Genomic DNA, 22,940 nt, shown 5'->3' with positions numbered 1-22,940 from the left:
AAGAAGATCTTATCACAGTCACTGAAATGCCGGCTATTTTTCAAGTCTCTAAAATATACAGCAACTATTGAGGAGTTAAGCATGATACCCGCCAGCCAAGTCATGGCGTACAGAATGATTCTGATGATGCTTATAGTTGTCAACATTGTTGTTCAATCTCTAAACCAGGATCAAGTATCAAAAATAAACAACAAGTGTCAGCGCCAAGGCAGAAGGCGACCGCAGCCGAGAAGGACAATGTCCAAAAGTCCACACAAGCAATGAATATATAAAGTCAGCGCAGGTCTATAGTAATACAGCTTTCGTCATTTTCTGGTATACAGAATCTTCGAACAAAAGGGTAAAAAAGCAAGGCTTACCAGATTCCAACAACCCACATTATAAGGTTGTAAACGAGATTGATAGATGGTCTGCAGAGCTTTCAAATGGTGTCGTTTCACCAGCGATGTTGCACACCACAACTTCCTCCGGAATATAGTAGATGTCCTGAGGTCGCAGAGACTCGCCAAAGGGGAGTCCAGTAGGATAGTGACATGAAAGAGATGTACGGCACATCTAAGTGTAAACCGTCTTTATTACATAACAAGTAAAACAATTTAAAAACAAGGATAAAAGAAACTCACATACGGGGCCCGTGCACTGGGAACACCGAAAAAGTAGCGCGCATAAAATGGTCAATAGAAGACCTCAAATAAAATGGTGCCGCCTGTCGCCTTCCCGACCGGTTTCGCAGTCTTGCGTCATCAGGGGAGAAAGGCCCTGAGAGGGCCCGAGGTGGTTCTGCACCCCGTATTAGGCACAGGGACCATGGTCTGTATTAAACCTTCTTTAGTATGCAGGACTAAAAAATGAGGTCCCCCTGCCCTAAAGGGGAGAGGAATAAAAAGCACAGAACAGGTGTAAAAGAGAAGAGTAGACAGAGAGAAGAGTTGGTACATGGATATTGGATATGACAGCGAACCTTTCAGATATTTACGTTTAAGAGTATTAGGAAAATGTCAAGGCTCACGCAGAGACGACTTGGATGGCCGTGTCTGTCACTTTTGTGAGAATTTAAGGGGACATTTCTTTATTATTTTTATGGGCACATATATTTTTCTACTTCTACTTGTCTCCCAGTTTTTAAAGTAAAGTACATAAAAAAAAAACATAGGTGAAAGAGGCACCCTGGTGTGTATAAAATTATTTAAAAACAAATAAAAACAAAAGAAAGGGAGGTAGCTTACCTCAAATAACAAAATCTGTGTAACAACAAAAGATTTGTATTATTAAGCACAGGCAACACGTTTCACAGGTCTAAGCCTGCTTCCTCAGGCCAATAACAGTGCCAAATGTAAAAACCTCATTAGCATAGGGAGCCTCTAGAGGCCTCTGTATAAAATTTTTATTCGGCAGGTAATTGCCAGATTTTTAACACCTCCAATGTGGCTGCACAATGTTTTAGGCAGGTAATGCCCATTTTTTCAGGTTTCACATACCAGAGACCACCCTCTCTTGTCACGGACCATGCAGACTGGTAAAACTCTATGATTTCTGGCTTCAAAGTTTGGACATTAACTGCAGAGTTTGGCAGCTCAGCACCGTTGACATCAGTGCAAGTATGCAAAACTAATTCACCACAATTTGCCAGACAAGTTGAAAATTGAACAAAATTATCAGAAAAAGCATGTCAACGAGGATTTCCCTCATTCCAAGTACAGTGTGTGTGTGAGTGTTTGTGTTTTAGTGTGTGTGTTTGTTAGTTTTATATGTCTGTATGTACAGGGTGTGTGTGTTTATGTGTTAGTTTGTGTGTCTGTATGTGCCATGTGTGTGTGCTTATGTGTGTGTATGTTAGTTTGTGTATCTGTATGTTCAGTGCGTGTGTGTGTGTGTGCGTGTGTGTGTGTGTGTGTGTGTGTGTGTGTGTGTGTGTGCGTGCGTGTGTGTGTGTGTGTGTGTGTGTGTGTGTGTGTGTGTGTGAAAGTGTACATACTACATCCACACATAGCTTGAAAAGATTCTACAGACGTGTAGTAAAATAGGGACATGACATTTTTAATAGTACATAGAAATACACCATTACATTTGATTGAACCAAGCTCAGGACACATCTGTACAGATTTTGCCCCAAACTGTTACTCGATGGGTTGTGTGTCGAACACTGGGGCAATGGTAGTTTTAACTTGAATTTAGATTAAGCATAATATCCACATTTATACCAATGGAAGATGGTTTGTCCTTTAAAAGTTATCAGCAAAACTTTTTGAATGTTTTTTTTCTCTCTGTTTCTAATCAACATTCAGAATAATGCTTGGGAGATGGTCCTTCAGCCCTTCTATTGTAAAAACATATACATTTTGAGGGAATTTTTAAAAATAGAAAGTATCATGGAAATTCGTCTTTCAAGCTTTGACAAAGCCTTTTATTTTTGCACTAAAGATGGGACAGCTTGACAAAATAATCTATTGTGTAGCTTTGGATTACCCAGAATCAAAATCATGGCTTGAGCAGAAGGATAAAACATAACGATTGCCTTCTGGATGACTTCCAAAATCATTCCAGATGGCGATGATGATAGAAGTAGGAAACTGACGGTCACACAGAAGACACCATTAATAGTCAGCTGAAGAGTCATTGTCCTGGCCGCTCGGAGGAGACCCTGGATCTGTGAAGAGGAGCTGTTCTGTGATACATTCTGGTGAACCCTCCAAACGTGAACCAAGAGCGATGCCACACTGAGTCCAATGCAAAGTAAAGTCACCAGGAATGGGAGACAACAACCACACAGCATGTTAAAGACAAGGAATAGATCATTCGCTTTGATTGGGTAATTTGTACCTGGCTGGATGGTTGTCTCATTCTGAGGAACCTCTATATTTATTGTCCAGATAAATGGGGCATTTATAAAAACTATTCCCACCAATGTCATGATGAGAATTTTCACAACAGAGGAGGACAAGGTCTTCTTCAGCTGTAGGAAGAAACAGTGGGAGTATTTGACCAATTTCAAGCAATAATAGATGGAAAGCCAAGCGCTGTACCAAAAATTGGCATAAATCAGAGAGCAATTACTGATGAGTACAAGAATGTGCATTTTACTAGGTAATAGTAATTGAAGGGCATAATAATACAGAATGCCATTCACAAACATGGAACATTGCTGGACAAGGTTGAGGAGCGCAATAGAGAAGAAGATCTTATCACAGTCACTGAAATGCCGGCTATTTTTCAAGTCTCTAAAATATACAGCAACTATTGAGGAGTTAAGCATGATACCCGCCAGCCAAGTCGTGGTGTACAGAATTATTCTGATGATGCTTATAGTGGTCAACATTGTTGTTCAATCTCTAAACCAGGATCAAGTATCAGACTAGACACAACAGCGTCCAGCGAGGAGAATCACAGCTACTGTACAGACGGGTCATTGTACGACTCTTACAAAAGGTGAGCCATGCAAATCTCTGCCGTATAGAATTACTCTTCTACAAAAGCACGTCAATCATATGACAATATGCAAAAGGAAAAAGAGTGAATATGCAAAAGAAGAAGACCTGAAGTATGAAGTAGATTCCACTTTTTTTCTCTGAAAATTTTTTTGTAACAAGCCAGGAATGTTGTACTCTGTTAAAACATAATTGGTGGTTGTTAGGGGTGACATCACATCTAGGCGCCATCAGTACATTCTCCCAGCAGCAGCAGGCAATGGAGGGAACTCACAGACATCTTCAAATTGGACTAAGTAGATTTATTTAGCAATACAGGTATATAGCAGAAATGGAATTCAGGCATACGTCTTTAAGGTGCCTCAGCAAAGCAGGAATATGAAGTTCATCTTGTGTTTCATGGCTATTGAGTCTAATTCTAGCGACTAGCTCAGGTTCATCTTAAGAACACTCTTTGTTAAGTTATCAGAAGACGAATAGAGCATATGTACAAAGTGAAGTTCCTCTAGACGGTCTACACCTTATAAACAGCCAGTCAAAGGTCAACTTTGGATTCCACCCTTAGGGGTTGAAGTCCACTGACCATCATGTGCTAGGCCTGCCATTGGCTGGTGGGAGCATGTGATGATGTGACAGGCACAGTCCTTACTGCGCATGTCCCGTGACCTATAACAAAATTGGAGCTTCAGGGGACTTGTACCCTGATTCTGTGAATTCATGTGTTTTCATATGTTTTGGAATCAAGGCAGTTTTTTATGTTCTGCTTGCCTGGAGCATACAAGAGGAATCGGCGGCCGGTATATGGCTGTTCCTGCTGCTGCACAAGTCTCGGCCGTGTTAAATACTATTCCCCCTCCAGGCCACCATGGATGGTGGGGAATGAAATAATTCAGCAATTGATGGAAGCCGAATTATTGTGTTTTATAAGTAACTTCAGCTCCGTCTTCTTATGGCGCCAAAGTTACTCCCTGTGCCCCCAAGTCTCCTGCGCTGGATTTATTGTGTTCGCCAGCACCGCCGCCCTCAGTATTGTGCTTCTAACAATGTCTCTAATGAAGAACCCTGTATATAGAGTCTCCGACCTAACCATGGTCCTCTTAAGCTACTAGGGGATTCTCTACTGCAAGAATATGATCCATAAGTTCGCTTCTTACAGACTCAACTTGCATGGAACATGAATTTTTTGTTTTTGCAAAATGTGACATTATAACAGCATTCCCATTGAATTTCAGAAGCAAGTCTCTGAAATCTGAAAGTTGAGGCAAGCAATTATCATCTTGGAAGATTTGTTTGATGCTGTCAGGACCCTGTTGATCCTGGCTCCTGTTGATTTTAAGCAACCTCTGATCTTCTCCAGAAAATTCCACAGGGGTAAATTAGTTACTACCCCTTGCATGAACACTACCAGTTTAGACCTTTCTAATTGATAATATCTTTCTACCGTCTGCTATGATGAAATCCCTGAGTTGAAGTAATTATTGTGAGGCACTGTAGAACACTTTGGCCCATATGCAATTAACTTTTTCACCTGAGTTTTCTCCTAGGATATAATTTTCTTATTTTCTCTTTAAAATAACTTTTTCAGCACTATGCAATTATAAAAGTACCAAAAAGTAGGCGAAAAGGTATTATCAAAATTATTTTGAGTGCTTTCTTGCATTGATGTTGGCTAAAAAGGCATTTTATTAATAAGGTATGAAAATATCACCCAGGAGAGAACTAGTAGAAAAAGTGATTTGCATATGGCCCTTTGTGTTGCCTCAAGGCTCATACACACGCTCAACAAAAGTCTTTTAAATGCACAATTATCAAACAACTTGAAGAAGTTGGACAACTTTTGTCAAGGTGTTATCACTGACAAGAGTGGACCAACAACTGATAAAACGCAGCTCAAGTCAATCCAACTGTTGGATTGACTTGACGGACAAATGAAAGAAGTTGTCTCCAACATGGCAATGTGTACAGAAGTCTGCTATGACTTTTAAATTACTTCCATTAGTAACTAGAACATATCGTTCACCAGTTGAGTAACAATATGCAAATTTGTAGTTGTTTATCAAGTATCAAGTTGTCCGTCAAGTCGTTCTGTGTATATAATAGTTGTTTGCATGCCAAGACGTATAAACTTTTTTAATTGTAGTTGTTTCTAAAGTTGTTTATAGTAAAAGACTTTTGTTGAGCGTATGTATGTGTCTTCACACTACAATAAGATGGAACAAATGTGATAAAATGGTTACGATTTCAGCTAATCCATATTCTTTCTGAATAGGAGTTATGATAAATCAATTTCAGAACTATAAAGTGGCAACCAACAGTGGAAGGTGGAGGATCTTTGGGAGTGTGCCTTTGGCCAATGATTCAGGTCTCCCATCAGACCTGCCACCTTTGGGCTGGTTGCTGATTGGCTCATGTTACCCATTATTTTGTATCCATACATGCATGCATTTGGCTGTAAACAGTTTCAGGGTGGCTTGTAAAAGGACAATCACCCGAAACAGCATGGCCATAGCTGCCATACATCATCTCTTCTCCTTATCCATGCTAGATTTTTAATCTTTGTATGAAGAAATAAACATTGTGGTGTATGCACTAAACAAAATAACATGCATAAAATGTTCCGTACAATAAATAGCGTAATGCATTGCATATAATATGTTGCATTCTCCTCTACTCCTTGTCTGGTGAGTAGAGATGATTGTTATGTGCCAATTACGATTAGGTAAAATTTTGTGTACAATTTTGCAATAACAGCCACATGATTTTGTGTAATCCATGCGTAATTTTTCTTACTTATGTGTGATTCATGCTGACTTTAGCAGTGAATAGCAAAGCATCCATATATGCTATTGTCACCAAAATTGCTATGTATGTTTAGGGAAATAGAGGGAACAAGTAAAAACAAAATTAAAAAAGCCTTTTGTTTTTGAGCAAAGCGATTTTAAAAATGTAAAGAACAAATGGTTATTAAACTTGGGCAAACTGCCGTTCCGGAAGATGGCACCTTAGTTGACAGCCATTGCAACAGGATTCTGGCTTTTTCTTATCTTTTTCCTACCAATTCCCCTTGTATTCAACCCTGAAGGTGTGCAGTGTGGTCCGCTGTAGCCTGGGACGCTGGTGCGGGTCGTGGGGAGTCCAGGACCTAGAGTTTTTTTCCACCTTGTCGCTGTGTGAGTCCATTGACTGTGCAGGTACAGGCCTTGTGGAGTCCTCTGCTACTACCCAGGAGATCAGGGTTCCACTGAGGTAAGACACGTGCTGATTGGGACACGTGTGGCCTCCCTGGATGCAGGCTCCATCCTTCCCTCCATCGGCAGCTGCTGCTCCACCCCAGCAGGGACACCTCTGGTTCAGCCCCTCTATGATGCCAACCACTAAACCGGAAGTAAGGGCTGTCACAGCCAATGCTTCTGTGACAGCCAGATTATCTTGACCAGTCCTGCTGAAAGCTGCCCAGGAGTCAGGACCACCAAATAATTGAACACTACTGGACCTTTTGAACTGGAACACCTTGGTCAGCACTGCCAGATGCCAGATGTCAGCAATCAGGATCCTCAGCAGCGTCAGCAATCACCGCAGGTTTTTATGAAGAATTCTGTCATCACTGCCTTCACCTCCCTCTGTCCCCCTCTCCTCATGTCTCCTTAGGGATGACAGAGGACTGCCAAGTGCAACCGGTGGCGCCTTAGTATGGCAGCCTTGGCTTCTGGCTTTTAGACATTATCTCCCCCATCCTTCCTGAACCTGTATGAGCCAAAACGAATTCCGGGTACAACCCCCGTTTGTACTAGCCAAAATAAATGATACTAATTCTGATTCTGAGAATGTCTTTTTACTAAGTTTAAAACCATTTTTCCTTTGCATATTTAACTATTTCTGCCGCACGGACGTGAAGCTCACGTCCGGGCGGCTGCTCTGCTGCGGTGCCGCGCTTCTGGGCACTCCCGCGCGCGATCGCGGGCGCGTCCCCGTGCCCCCATGGTGTCCCCCAGTAGCCCTGGGATTAGTGAACGGGAACATGGTTCCCGATCACCGATCCGTCTCCCCAGCAGAAAAACCAAGCACTCTAACTAGAGGCTTCATTCTTTCTGCCCGGAAATATCTCCGCATCCCCCTTGTGCTTCCGCTTAGCGAGAAGCACAAGGAGGGAAATAAAAATTCAAGGTGGCCAAATAGTAAAACTACATCTACATATTTTTTACATTACAATTTACACATATAATAACATTAAAAATTAACTGTTTATTTCCCACACCAAAATATTACCCAAATAAAATTTTTAATGGAAAAAAAAAAATTACATTTAAAAAAAAAAAGAAAAAGACATAAATAGTTACCTAAGGGTCTGAACATTTTAAATTTGAAGAGGGTATACTACGAACATTGTTTAAATTATAAGCTTGTAAATAGTGATGCTGCAAAACGGAAAAAATGCACCTTGATTTCCAAATAAAATATTGGCGCCATACATTATGATAGGGACAAAATTTAAATGGTGTCATAACCGAGACAAATTATGGTAGCGTGGATTATTTTAAAGCTATAATGGCCGAAAACTGAGAAATCATGATTTTTTTTCCATTTTTTTTCTTATTAATCTTGTTAAAATGCATTTATAAAAAAATAATTCTTAGCAAAATGTACCACCCAAAGAAAGCCTAATTAGTGGCGGAAAAAACAAGATATAGATCAATAAATTGTGATAAGTAGTGATAAAGTTATTAGCGAATGAATGGGAGGTGAAAATTGCTCTGATACATAAGGTGAAAAATCCCCGCGGGATTACTTGTTCTCACTATTCCATCCATTTAACATACATACACAATTTTTGCGGAAGTAGCATGTATGGGGGCTTTCCTATCAACTAAAGTTCACTAAAGTTGGCAAATTACGGTTTCTGATTACGTCTACAAACAAAATTAATTACAATTTTCCCCCAAATTTTGCATTACGATTTGGCATTGTAATTTGGAATTACAATGCAAAATTACAATTACGCGGAATTTGTGCTCATGCTTACCTGTAAGACAACGCACCCTATATTGTTTAGTGCAGTTTAGTGCATACACCATTGCACAATTATTATCACACTGCGCCACGGTTCATCCAGAAATATATCACCAAACACAGTCACTGGGATCGCTGCAGATAGTCCAAACTGCTGGATAGAAAATTCAAAGGTACTGCTGCACTCTCCAGATCTGAAAGAGATAAATCTCCACATAGGGCAATAACGTTCGGTCTGAGTGGTGTACTACTTCAATTATTCCACGTGGCCCGTGCTCTGTGCTCTCCCAAAAGCCAACCACTCTGTGTCCCTCGTCCCCTCTCACTAAAATGCTCACCAGGGTCAAGCCTTTTTAGGGGGGATTGTTATAATTTAAGTAGGCCTCAGTTATTTGGACTGAGTTAGTCAAAAAGGCTTGATGAGCAGACCTGCCCTTTAAGGGGGATTTTCTCAGAGAGAAAATCTGCAGTTCTGTCAGCAGAGCTAGAACATACCAAGAAGCTGTTCTGAACAAGGCCGCAGGTCTCCCTGACCTGGGCATGGAACAATAAACATCAGCTATGTTTTGTAAATATCCACATTCCTGCATATAGGGCAAATGCCTCATTGATTATTAATCGAGTAGGTGTGTATGATGACACCACAAGTGGGTCCAGCAATAGACTGATATAGGGGGTGGCGAAGATGATGTCATATTTAACTCTTTCCTAGTCGGTATTAAACCCGGAGTGAGCGATGGAGAGAGCATTCTGCTCTTTACTTTCACACTAGCTCACAAGGCCGACTGGGACCTCTAAGCATGTTCTTCCTTTCTGTAATCTGATATAATGTATGCTGTACATAGGTAGTTTAGTGTAACGTAGTTAGGAAGAAGGTACCTGATTGACTTCAGCAGGGGGTCTAATCAAGAGCTTGTAACGCAACATGAAGATTGGCATGGCTAGGATATGATGACTGTATCTATCTGTCTTTCTGTGACTTGAATAAATAACGTAAACATTGAAGAAGCCTGAGAAAGTCTATCTCCTGTTTGCTGTGTGGAGAGTCAAGTGATCTCACAGTCTGTGAGAAGGTGGTGTTGAAGCAAGGTGATATAGAACAGGTTCTAACACTAACCACCTCAATGTTCAGGTGGGTCATACGCAGTATTAATATATTCCACTTCATACGATTCTGTAAAAAAGGAGGAATCTCCACATAGGGTAATACAGTTCACAACTCAATTTGCTTCAAGCACTGTATTCACCGTGTATCCTTAATATCACCCTGTGATAGTGCCACTCCAACGTGCTGCCAATCAAACTGCTCAATAGATGCAGCCCACCTCTATAGCCAGGTGGAAACTGCGCTGTACAGTAATAGCCAATCAAGCTCCACGATTCTTGTATCCTTAAAATAGGCCTCTTACAAGGTCTTGCTTTTATTCCTCTGGTTAAAATTTGCTCAATATAAAATAAAAGAAAAAAGCCACATAGCATACAGTTTTACAATGCCTCTGCACGCAAGCAGATTTCTATGCACTTACACCTCCACGAGCTTTGTGCGCATATCAAACAATGTCGTCTGCCAATGCCCATCCGTCTGAATCTCCGTCTGGTACCGGGTGCGTCTCGATGAATCCACGCTTTCCCGTTCCTCCTCCTCTCTTAATTGCAGGGTTTGGATTCCGTGCGCTATTGCGTTGACCGGCCGGTCCGTGCGATCAATCTCTTCCGTGCGAACCATTCCGTGCGTACACCCATTGTGGTTTACCCAAAGGTAATGTGGATCATTTCTACTAGTTTGATCCTGACAGTACACAGGGAGAGACCCTTGCACACTTTATCCATTTAACATGTGCATGGTTCCACCCACCATACCTGACTATAGAGAGTGTATGGGATGCTATGACTGACAGTGAAGCCACTTTCTGATGATATTGTTGTTTCATTTAGAAGTGTCTTATCCAGATGAATGGGATATTTATTAGGAAAATTACCAACAATGTTATCATGAGAATTGGAACAACACAAGAGGGAAATGGTCCAGATCCAATTCATTTTTTTCCTCAAGGTTTTAGGAGATCATTTTTTATCTTCTATCTAAAATAACTTTTCAGCAAACTGCAAATGAAAAAGTACCAAAAACGTAGGTGAAAGGGTACCATCAACATTATTCTGAGTATTGTCTTCAGGGCCGGATTTGTACTCTTTACTGCCCAAGTCCATTGTCACAGGGGCGCCTCTAGCCATCTTGGCACTCCAGGCGAGAAAACCTGTGGTGCCCCCCCCCCCCCCATGGTGCCCCGACACGCTCCCCCATCCTCCCCCTTGTGGTGCCTCCCTATGAAAATAATTGTGATGCGGCTGCGTTTCACTGGAAAATAATCGTAATGCAGCGCCCTACCCTGCTCTGCCTGCCACAGACTCCGCGGGCCTGCGGCCGACAGGTGAACTGGTGCTGCGTCTACCAACTGGGAGGACACACTATCTGGCTAGGGGGTGGCCCAAGTTCTCCCCCAAGCCCCCCCCCCCCGCACGTCGCTCCAGGTGACAGCCTCTATGGCCTGGCGGATCAGGTGCCCTTGATTCCAGAACACTTTTTCACACACATAAAGGGATATGCAGATATGTTACCGCCTGTCAGGATAGTACTGGAGTGGGTATATCATGACATTGAAGGGTTGACATAGTCAAATGGTACAATAGTTTAGTAATTCATAACCCATTCTTGAAATAAGCACAGTGTGTTGGTAGTGTAAGAGAAGTAGAATGGAGGGAGGAAGGGTGGTAGAGGGTCAGAATTGATGACATGCATGAACAGATAGATATGAGCAGAATAGTGGCGTACTGGATAGCACTATTGTACAGTATTATAGTGCTGAGTCCTAGGTTTGAACATTGGTTAGGGCAAAATGTGCATGGAGTTATTATCTTCCCCAGGAATTCATTTAGGCACTTCATATTTCCCAACATCCCTAAAACACACTAACAAGTCAACTGGTTTCCCTCAAAACAATCCTATATTGAAAATATTAGACTTTAACTATGGTAGGGATTAGACTGTGAGCTCCTTTGAGGACAGTCAGTGACATGACTATGTACTCTGTAATGTGCTGCAGAAGATGTCACTGCTATATAAATATACAGTATAATAATAATATGGTAGGACATTAGACCATGATAGGATTAGACTGTGAGCTCCTCTGAGGACAGTCAGTGACATGACTATGTACACTGTAAAGTGCTTCAGAAGTTGTCACTACTATATAAACACATAATAATAATATGGTAGGGCATTAGACTATGACTACGGTAGGATTAGACTGTGAGATCCCCTGAGGACAGTCAGTGACATGACTATGTACTCTGTACAGTGCTGCAGAAGTTGTCACTACTATATAAACACATAATAATAATATGGTAGGGCGTTAGACTATGACTATGGTAGAATTAGACTGTGAGATCCCCTGAGGACAGTTAGTGACATGACTATGTACTCTGCAAAGTGCTGCAGGAGATGTCAGTGCTATATAAATACATAATAATAATGTGGTAGGACATTAGACTATGACTATGGTAGGATGAGATTGTGAGCTCCTCTGAGGACAGTCAGTGACATGACTATGTACTCTGTAATGTGCTGTAGAAGATGTCAGTGCTATATAAATACAGAATATTAATATGGTAGGACATTAGACCATGATAGGATTAGATTGTGAGCCCCTCTGAGGACAGTCAGTGACATGACTATGTACTCTATAAAGTGCAGCAGAAGATGTCACTGCTATATAAATACAGAATAATAATATGGTAGGACATTAGACCATGATAGGATTAGAGTGTGAGCTCCTCTGAAGACAGTCAGTGACATGACTATGTACCCTGTAATGTGCTGCAGAAGATGTCAGTGCTATATAAATACATAATAAAAAATATGGTAGGACATTAGACTATGACTATGGTAGGATTAGATTGTGAGCTCCTCTGAGGACAGTCAGTGACATGACTATGAACTCTGTAAAGTGCTGCGGAAGATGTCAGTGCTATATAACTACATAATAATAATAATAATAATAATAATAATAATAATAATAATAATAATAATAATATGGTAAGACATTAGACTATGACTATGGTAGGGATTAGATTATGAGCTCCTCTGAGGACAGTCCGTGACATGACTATGTACAATGTAATGTGCTGCAGGAGATGTCAGTGCTATATAAATACATAATAATAATAATATGGTAGGACATTAGACTATGTCTATGGTAGGATTAGAGTGTGAGCTCGTCTGAGGACAGTCAGTGACATGATTGTGTACTCTGTAATGTGCTGCAGAAGATGTCAGTGCTATATAAATACATAATAATATGGTAGGACATTGGACTATGACTATGGTAGGATTAGAGTGTGAGTTCCTCTGAGGGACAGTCAGTGACATGACTATGTACTCTGTACAGTGCTGCAGAAGATGTCAGTGCTATATAAATACATAATAATAATAATAATATGGTAGGACATTAGGCTATGACTATGGTAGGATTAGAGTGTGAGCTCCTCTGAGGACAGTCAGTGACATGACTATGTACTCTGTAATGTGCTGCAGGAGATGTCAGTGCTATATAAATACATAATAATAATAATATGGTAGGACATTAGGCTATGACTATGGTAGGATTAGAGTGTGAGCTCCTCTGAGGACAGTTAGTGACATGACTATGTACTCTGTAATGTGCTGCAGAAGATGTCAGTGCTGTATAAATACATAATAATAATAATATGGTAGGACATTAGACTATGACTATGGTAGGATTAGAGTGTAAGCTCCTCTGAGGACAGTCAGTGACATGACTATGTACTCTGTACAGTGCTGCAGGAGATGTCAGTGCTATATAAATACATAATAATAATATGGTAGGACATTATACTATGGCTATGGTAGGATTAGAGTGTGAGCTCCTCTGAGGACAGTCAGTGACATGACTATGTACTCTGTACAGTGCTGCAGAAGATGTCAGTGCTATATAAATACATAATAATAATAATATGGTAGGACATTAGGCTATGACTATGGTAGGATTAGAGTGTGAGCTCCTCTGAGGACAGTCAGTGACATGACTATGTACTCTGTAATGTGCTGCAGGAGATGTCAGTGCTATATAAATACATAATAATAATAATATGGTAGGACATTAGGCTATGACTATGGTAGGATTAGAGTGTGAGCTCCTCTGAGGACAGTTAGTGACATGACTATGTACTCTGTAATGTGCTGCAGAAGATGTCAGTGCTGTATAAATACATAATAATATGGTAGGACATTAGACTATGACTATGGTAGGATTAGAGTGTAAGCTCCTCTGAGGACAGTCAGTGACATGACTATGTACTCTGTACAGTGCTGCAGGAGATGTCAGTGCTATATAAATACATAATAATAATATGGTAGGACATTATACTATGGCTATGGTAGGATTAGAGTGTGAGCTCCTCTGAGGACAGTCAGTGACATGACTATGTACTCTGTACAGTGCTGCAGAAGATGTCAGTGCTATATAAATACATAATAATAATAATATGGTAGGACATTAGACTATGACTATGGTAGGATTAGAGTGTAAGCTCCTCTGAGGACAGTCAGTGACATGACTATGTACTCTGTACAGTGCTGCAGGAGATGTCAGTGCTATATAAATACATAATAATAATATGGTAGGACATTATACTATGGCTATGGTAGGATTAGAGTGTAAGCTCCTCTGAGGACAGTCAGTGACATGACTATGTACTCTGTAAAGTACTGCAGGAGATGTCAGTGCTATATAAATACATAATAATAATAATATGGTAGGACATTAGGCTATGACTATGGTAGGATTAGAGTGTGAGCTCCTCTGAGGACAGTCAGTGACATGACTATGTACTCTGTACAGTGCTGCAGGAGATGTCAGTGCTATATAAATACATAATAATAATATGGTAGGACATTAGACTACGACTATGGTAGGATTAGAGTGTGAGCTCCTCTGAGGACAGTCAGTGACATGACTATGTACTGTGTAATGTGCTGCAGAAGATGTCAGTGCTATATAAATACATAATAATAATATGGGAGGACATTATACTATGACTATGGTAGGATTAGAGTGTGAGCTCCTCTGAGGACAGTCAGTGACATGACTATGTACTCTGTACAGTGCTGCAGAAGATGTCAGTGCTATATAAATACATAATAATAATATGGTAGTACGTTACACTATGACTATGGTAGGATTGGGGTGTGAGCTCCTCTGAGGACAGTCAGTGACATGACTATGTACTCTGTAATGTGCTGCAGGAGATGTCAGTGCTATATAAATACATAATAATAATAATATGGTAGGACATTAGACTATGACTATGGTAGGATTAGAGTGTAAGCTCCTCTGAGGACAGTCAGTGACATGACTATGTACTCTGTACAGTGCTGCAGGAGATGTCAGTGCTATATAAATACATAATAATAATATGGTAGGACATTATACTATGGCTATGGTAGGATTAGAGTGTGAGCTCCTCTGAGGACAGTCAGTGACATGACTATGTACTCTGTAATGTGCTGCAGGAGATGTCACTGCTATATACATACATAATAATAATATGGTAGGACATTAGGCTATGACTATGGTAGGATTAGAGTGTGAGCTCCTCTGAGGACAGTCAGTGACATGACTATGTACTCTGTAATGTGCTGCAGGAGATGTCAGTGCTATATAAATACATAATAATAATAATATGGTAGGACATTAGACTATGACTATGGTAGGATTAGAGTGTAAGCTCCTCTGAGGACAGTCAGTGACATGACTATGTACTCTGTACAGTGCTGCAGGAGATGTCAGTGCTATATAAATACATAATAATAATATGGTAGGACATTATACTATGGCTATGGTAGGATTAGAGTGTGAGCTCCTCTGAGGACAGTCAGTGACATGACTATGTACTCTGTAAAGTACTGCAGGAGATGTCAGTGCTATATAAATACATAATAATAATAATATGGTAGGACATTAGGCTATGACTATGGTAGGATTAGAGTGTGAGCTCCTCTGAGGACAGTCAGTGACATGACTATGTACTCTGTAAAGTGCTGCAGGAGATGTCAGTGCTATATAAATACATAATAATAATATGGTAGGACATTACACTATGACTATGGCAGGATTAGAGTGTGAGCTCCTCTGGGGACAGTCAGTGACATGACTATGTACTCTGTAATGTGCTGCAGAAGATGTCAGTGCTGTATAAATACATAATAATAATATGACAGGACATTAGACTATGACTATGGTAGGATTAGAGTGTGAGCTCCTCTGAGGACAGTCAGTGACATGACTATGTACTCTGTAATGTGCTGTAGAAGATGTCAGTGCTATATAAATACATAATAATAATATGGTAGGACATTACACTATGACTATGGCAGGATTAGAGTGTGAGCTCCTCTGGGGACAGTCAGTGACATGACTATGTACTCTGTAAAGGGCGGCAGAAGATGTCAGTGCTATATAAATACATAATAATAATATGGTAGGACATTACACTATGACTATGGTAGGATTAGATTGTGAGCTCCTCTGAGGACAGTCAGTGACATGACTATGTACTCTGTACAGTGCTGCAGGAGATGCCAGTGCTATATAAATACATAATAATAATAATATGGTAGGACATTAGACTATGACCATGGTAGGATTAGAGTGTGAGCCCCTCTGAGGACAGTCAGTGACATGACTATGTACTCTGTACAGTGCTGCAGAAGATGTCAGTGCTATATAAATACATAATAATAATATGGTAGGACATTAAACTATGACCATGGTAGGATTAGAGTGTGAGCCCCTCTGAGGACAGTCAGTGACATGACTATGTACTCTGTACAGTGCTGTAGGAGATGTCAGTGCTATAGAAATACTTAATTATCACTTGTATATGAACAATTGTCTATTATTGTACCTTTGTAAGATCCTTATAAACCACTGGGAGATCTACAATTACCAGCATTTCTTTGTGAAGATGAACTTCCATACATGACACATACATAATCACAGTAGGACATGCTGGTACCTGTAGTTCCCCAGTGTGCAGTCTATGATTTGGACAAGGAATAGGCAGCCTGAGCAGCACCTTATACAGCAAGTCACTCTACTCACATCCTGATGACCTGGTCTCTCACTGTGCTTCCCCCTCCCTGAGCTGCAGCCAGAATTTAACCTTTTGTGTGCTCAATCAGTGACTAAAGCTGTTAATTTAGCGAGTTGTCCTGCTATTCATACAGCACCTTATCAGTCTGGAAGCCATCACATTCAGATGATAGGGTCTGGTGAGGAAATACAAATGTCCCTAGTGCTGCAAAGGACAAACGTAACTGTCTGGGGATTGATGTTCTCTAGCATGGAGCTCTGCACTCCTGACATGTCTTGCATGCCTTGTTATTACAAGCTCTTCTGCTTTGTTTACTTTTCCTCTCTGGCACAGGGAGGGGCGGGACAGTAGAAGTAGCAGGAGATCGCCAGATAACAATGAATAGGGGACTTGGTGCAAGTCTCTGTCTACAAAACTGGTTATCCAGTGGCTCAGCCAGCAGTTGCAGTCATCAGAACCCTTGTGCACAGAATAGAAAGTTTTTCTCCGAACCCTTAATTATCAGTATAATAAACATTTTTTTTCCTGGAATGCGCTTCCCAGACTGCTCAGCGCCCTAGGCAGTTTGCTGGAATGTCAGTCTTCAGAAGCGCCTCTGCATTGTCACCAGCCTCCCCCCCCCTTCAGTACAGGTAGCAAGATGACCTCTCCCCTTCCCTCCAGTATATGTAGCCAGATGACCCCCTTTCCCTCCAGTATAGGTAGCCAGATAACCCCTTCCCTCCAGTATAGGTAGCCAGATGACCCCCTTTCCCTCCAGTATAGGTAGCCAGATGACCCCCTTTCCCTCCAGTATAGGTAGCCAGATGACCCCCTTTCCCTCCAGTATAGGTAGCCAGATGACCCCCTTTCCCTCCAGTATAGGTAGCCAGATGACCCCCTTTCCCTCCAGTATAGGTAGCCAGATGACCCCCTTTCCCTCCAGTATAGGTAGCCAGATGACCCCCTTTCCCTCCAGTATAGGTAGCCAGATAACCCCTTCCCTCCAGTATAGGTAGCCAGATGACCCCCTTTCTCTCCAGGATAGGTAGCCAGATGACCCCCTTTCCCTCCAGTATAGGTAGCCAGATGACCCCTCCTCCCTTTCCCTCCAGTATAGGTAGCCAGATGACCCCCTTTCCCTCCAGTATAGGTAGCCAGATAACCCCTTCCCTCCAGTATAGGTAGCCAGATGACCCCCTTTCCCTCCAGTATAGGTAGCCAGATGACCCCTCCTCCCTTTCCCTCCAGTATAGGTAGCCAGATGACCCCCTTTCCCTCCAGTATAGGTAGCCAGATAACCCCTTCCCTTCAGTATAGGTAGCCAGATGACCCCCTTTCCCTCCAGTATAGGTAGCCAGATGACCCCTCCTCCCTTTCCCTCCAGTATAGGTAGCCAGATGACTCCCTTAATCCCTCCTTTCCCACCTCCCTTCAGTATAGGTAGCCAGATGACCCCCTTTCCCTCCAGTATAGGTAGCCAGATAACCCCTCCTTCCTTTCCCTCCAGTATAGGTAGCCAGATAACTCCCTTAATCCCTCCTTTCCCACCTCCCTTCAGTATAGGTAGCCAGCTCGCCTTCACACTGCAATATTCAGTGTCACTCATTTTTTCCTTTCATCTCCAGTGCAGAAGCTTCCTCTTCCTTTTTGTCTCCAATACAGCCCAAGACCGTAGCTGCCCGCCACAATGCAAACATGCACACAGAGCAAGGTGGCTGCTGCACAGGCGGCTAGCAGCAGAGTACCACGGTCGGGGAAAGTATTTGACCAATATGAAGAAGTAGCAGATGGGAAGCCAAGCCATGAGCCGCAAATTGCCGTTAGTCAAGGTGCAATTGTCAATGATTAAAATAAGGTATAATATCTGAGGAAGGTCATTCACTGCTGTGAAGCACTGCAGGAGAATATTAATGTGGCACTTTTTCCCTACAGGTGCACTTAACTCTTTTTTCCATAACATACTACTATTGGCCTTAACAAATGTAGCACCTTAAAGAGACACTGAAGCGGAAAAAAAAAGATGATATTATGATTTATATGTGTAGTACAGCTAAGAAATAAAACATTAAGATCAGCTACATCAGGCTAATTGTTTCCAGTACAGGAAGAGTTAAGAAACTCCGGTTGTTATCTCTATGCAAAAAAGCCATTATCTCTACGCCTTTCAAAGTCGTGGAGAGGGCTGTTTTCTGACTTTTATTATCTCAACTGTTAGTTAACTATTTACTTTTCCTCTGGCAGAGGAGAGGTCATTAGTTCACAGACTGCTCTGAAAGAATCATTTTGAATGCTGAGTGTTGTGTAATCTGCACATATTAGAGAATGATGCAATGTTAGAAAACACACTATATACCTGAAAATAAAAATATGAGAATATTTTCTTTGCTGCTAATCTTCTAGTAATTATTCATAGTACACAACCAATTCATTATATCATATATATTTTTTCGCTTCAGTGTCTCTTTAAAGAGAGTCTGAAGCGAGAATAAATCTCGCTTCAGACCTCATAAATAGCAGGGGCACGTGTGCCCCTGCTAAAACGCCGCTATAGCGTGGCTTAACGGGGGTCCCTTCACCCCCAAATCCCCCTCGATACACCCGGGGAGCGCTTCCTGGTTGGGGCAGGGCTAACCGCCGCAGCCCTGCCCCACGCGCGTCTGTCAGCGCGTATCTCCGCCTCTCCCCCGCCCCTCTCAGTCTTCCTTCACTGAGAGGGGCAGGGGAGAGGCGGCGATGCGCCGCTGACAGACGCGACTGGAGGCAGGGCTGCAGCCGTTAGCCCTGCCTCCAGGAAGGGAAATTCTGCGACCTTTTTACGACACACTTTTGCGGGGGGTGGGTTGGGGGTGAAGGGACCCCCGTTTAGCCGCGGGATAGCGGCGTTTTAGCAGGGGCACACGTGCCCCTGCTATTTATGAGCTCTGAAGCGAGATTTATTCTCGCTTCAGAGTCTCTTTAAGTACTGTATTCATTAATAGCATGTATGAGGGCTTTGTAATTAACTACAAAGGTTGATACCATAGACTTTAATGTAAAATGCTTGTATGTGTTGGAATCTACATAACTCAGTATTAAGCCTTTCCAATCCTATGTCGGACTATGTCCAGCATGGGTTTTCTGCTCCATAGGAAAACTGTCTGGCCATGAGATGCCACTATTGCTGGATACATTTCAGTACTGCGTCATCCTATTCAGATCAAAGTGTCACACTATGGCCTTGATTCACAAAGCCGTGCTATCACTAAGCACGGCAGCGAAAAGCCGCTTTGCACGTGCCAACATGTGCATAAAGGTTTGTGCGCAAACGCTTTGCGCACAAAGTATTGTGATCTGCTGTGACTTCACGTGATAATGATACTTAGCATGCAAAGTCACTGCAGATCACGCCAGCGGAATGTGTATCGTGAATTATTACTGTATATATTTCATTATGCGACGCCCGTCAGACTTTTGCGCATGCTGCGTTACAGTACCACACATGTTAATGTAAGCACCATTCATAATTACATTACCAAACTCTTTCTACTGCGTGGGCGAAATGCCATTGATTTCAATGGCATACTGCACTTAGCGCGCGACACGTAATGCCGTTTGCGAGCTAAAACTTAGCACGTGAACGGCATAAACTTTGCATGTGCAAACTACTTAGCATGCACGTTTGCACGTGCAAATCCTTAAAGAGACTCTGTAACAAAATTTTGAGCCTTATTTCTTCTATCCTATAAGTTCCTATACCTGTTCTAATGTGCTCTGTCTAACTGCAGCCTTTCCTAGTTGCACAGTGGCTGTATTAGCTCTGTGATATGATCTAATCTTCTCTCCTCTGTCGGCTCTGTCGGGCTGAGGCAGTCAGGCAGGAATGTGTTGTGCTGCTTGTGATTGGATAGAAGCTATACACACCCTCTCCAGGCCCCCCGCACACTCTGTATGACTCACACACTGAGCTTCTCTCAGCCTATCACATGTCATGTCTTTTGTTTGTAAACACTGCATAAAAATGGCAATTACAAGCCAGGATTGCAGCAGGGAGAGGCAGAAACAGCACAGAGGGGCCCAGGAGAACATAATGAATAGAATGGTATGCTTTTTATTGTAAGAATTTTACAGTACAGATTCTCTTTAACACGTGATAACTGAGTTATCATGGGTTAGTAAATCGAGCCCTATGTCTGACACTCTGATCACCACCAGCTTCATCCTCTGCCTCAGTGCCAGATAATATAAATAGCATGGGCTGTAAGGATGTTATTTCTGGATCTAGGCCAGCACAAAGTCACCCGATGTGGATCAGAGTTTCAGTTTGATTCTCTCCAGCTGCACCACGTAATAATGAAATTACGCTGGTGGACACCCTATTGGGCAGAGCTACAGTGCGTGGGCGGGTGCTGGCCCCGCCTCCTGCCACTGATGCTGGGATACCTCCTCACTCTAGTGCAAGGAGGTGCAGACCCTCCGAAACCTCTGCCACTGCAAATCCTGATCACCCATGTCCCCCTCAGCACACTTCCAAAAAAATTAAGCGCTTGGGAGAATGAAAAATGATTGGAGAGGATTACATTTGGAATTTGGCAGTTTTAGCTAAGCTCCGTGGGAGGGAGTGACGAGGGACAGTTAGTGATTTCATGTATGTTTCATCATCTGTACACGGCAGCTGTAAATGTGTCTCCACTGTATAGATGTGTAATAAAAATAATAGGATATCAAAGCGCAACTACGCACAAAAACACACATACACTTAAAGGGAAACTCCGACCAAGAACTGAACTTTATCCCAATCAGTAGCTGATACCCCCTTTTACATGAGAAATCTATTCCTTTTCACAAATCGACCATCAGGGGGCGCTGTATGACTGATATTGTGGTGAAACCCCTCCCACAAGAAACTCTTGAGTACGTACTCTTAGCAGTTTCCTGTCTGGCAACCTTGCTGCATTGTGGGAAATAGCTGTTTACAGCTGTTTCCAGCTGCCAAAAAAGCATGCAGCAGCTACATCACCTGCCAGCAGTAAAGATGTCACCATGTGATAAATGTCAGAATGTAAATCAGGGATTTAAAAGATTTTACAATGGACAAACACTGACTAAATAATTTATACATAATTATTGTAAAAATGAAGCACTTTTTGTATTACATTATTTTCACTGGAGTTCCTCTTCAAAGTACAAAGAAACAGAAGAGCACAGACAGCACTCTGGGAAACAAAAATTTTATTACCTCCCCAATTTCTGGTTTAAAGTGACACTAAAGTGAAAATAAACTTATGTGGTAATGAATTTTATGTGTAGTACAGATAGAACTTTAGTAGCAAAGAGAATAGTCTCCTTTTCATTTATATAGCTTTATTTATAACATATGCAGTTTAGAAACCACACTTTGCCTTTTAAGGTGTAAAACAGAGCAGAGCTAATGACCATTTGAACTTTCCTACAGTTAAACCTTATCTCAAGCTGTTTCTTAAAGGACACTCAAGGTAAAAATAAACTATTGAAATAAAGGATTGTATCTATCCTCCTTCTCCTAAAAATGACTTTTTTATGAGCTGTTGACCCTTTTTATCTTTTTCCTGCTCTCAGAAGCCATTTTCTGCTAGGAAAGTGTTTTATAGTTTGAATTACTTATCAGTGAGGGTCACACTGTAGTCACTTCCTGTCTGAGTCAGGAATGAGTCAGCCACTTACATTCCTGATATTTATCTCTTTCAAGCAGAGAAAGAAAAAAAAAAAAGAAACACAGCATAGTTATTTGTGTGCTAGGCACTGTACATGTCTATCTCAACGTGTCACATGTCACCTCGGGTATCCTTTAAGCCTGATACACACGCTCAACAGCGGTCTTTTATGCAGCACAATTAACAAATAACTTTTGTCGTGAAACAAGTTGAAACAACCAAAAAAAGTTTTTTGCATCCGATCGCTACTGGTGGCAGTCATTATAGATTTATAAACAGGCATAGGTATTGCAGGGATTAATAATGGGTTAAAAGGCTAATTTTGGGTTAAAAATGAATGAGGAGTTAAAAAAAAATACTTTTTATTTATTGGGTCCATGCCACTTTAATTTTTTTTTTTTTTCTTTACTTTTACAATTTTTTTTCTAACTTTATTGAATGATTGTTGCTAGCTAACAGCAACAATTATTCACAGGACAATTCACGTGACTGTACGCAAGCGTGCACGGTCACAATCACGTGCATGAGTGGGAGCATGTGCACGCGCAGCGGCGGCAGACAGCAGGATTTAATGCAGGATGTAGATTCTACATCCTAGAACACACAGGGGGGCTAATTAGGATGTAGAATCTATGTCCTGGAACCTAAAGCAGTTAAAGAGAACCAGAGAGGAAGCACCTGCATG

At 41.6% G+C, this 22,940-nt stretch overlaps 1 protein-coding gene across 1 annotated transcript in view; it reads right to left on the bottom strand.

The window, feature by feature from the left end:
• Nucleotides 1-2,462: 2,462 nt before the first annotated feature.
• The window catches only part of LOC137526202 (taste receptor type 2 member 40-like), a 35,709-nt gene continuing 15,231 nt past the window's right edge, over nucleotides 2,463-22,940 (bottom strand). The window contains exon 3 of the mRNA XM_068247420.1: nucleotides 2,463-2,570. Within this exon, the coding sequence (XP_068103521.1) occupies nucleotides 2,463-2,570 (108 nt within the window). The remainder of the gene's footprint in view (nucleotides 2,571-22,940) is intronic.

Source organism: Hyperolius riggenbachi, chromosome 7 (assembly GCF_040937935.1).
Source record: "Hyperolius riggenbachi isolate aHypRig1 chromosome 7, aHypRig1.pri, whole genome shotgun sequence".
In the NCBI taxonomy this organism is placed as follows: domain Eukaryota; kingdom Metazoa; phylum Chordata; class Amphibia; order Anura; family Hyperoliidae; genus Hyperolius; species Hyperolius riggenbachi.
The sequence above is the reverse complement of the archived record's forward strand: the minus strand, read 5'-3'. Positions and strand labels throughout refer to the sequence as shown.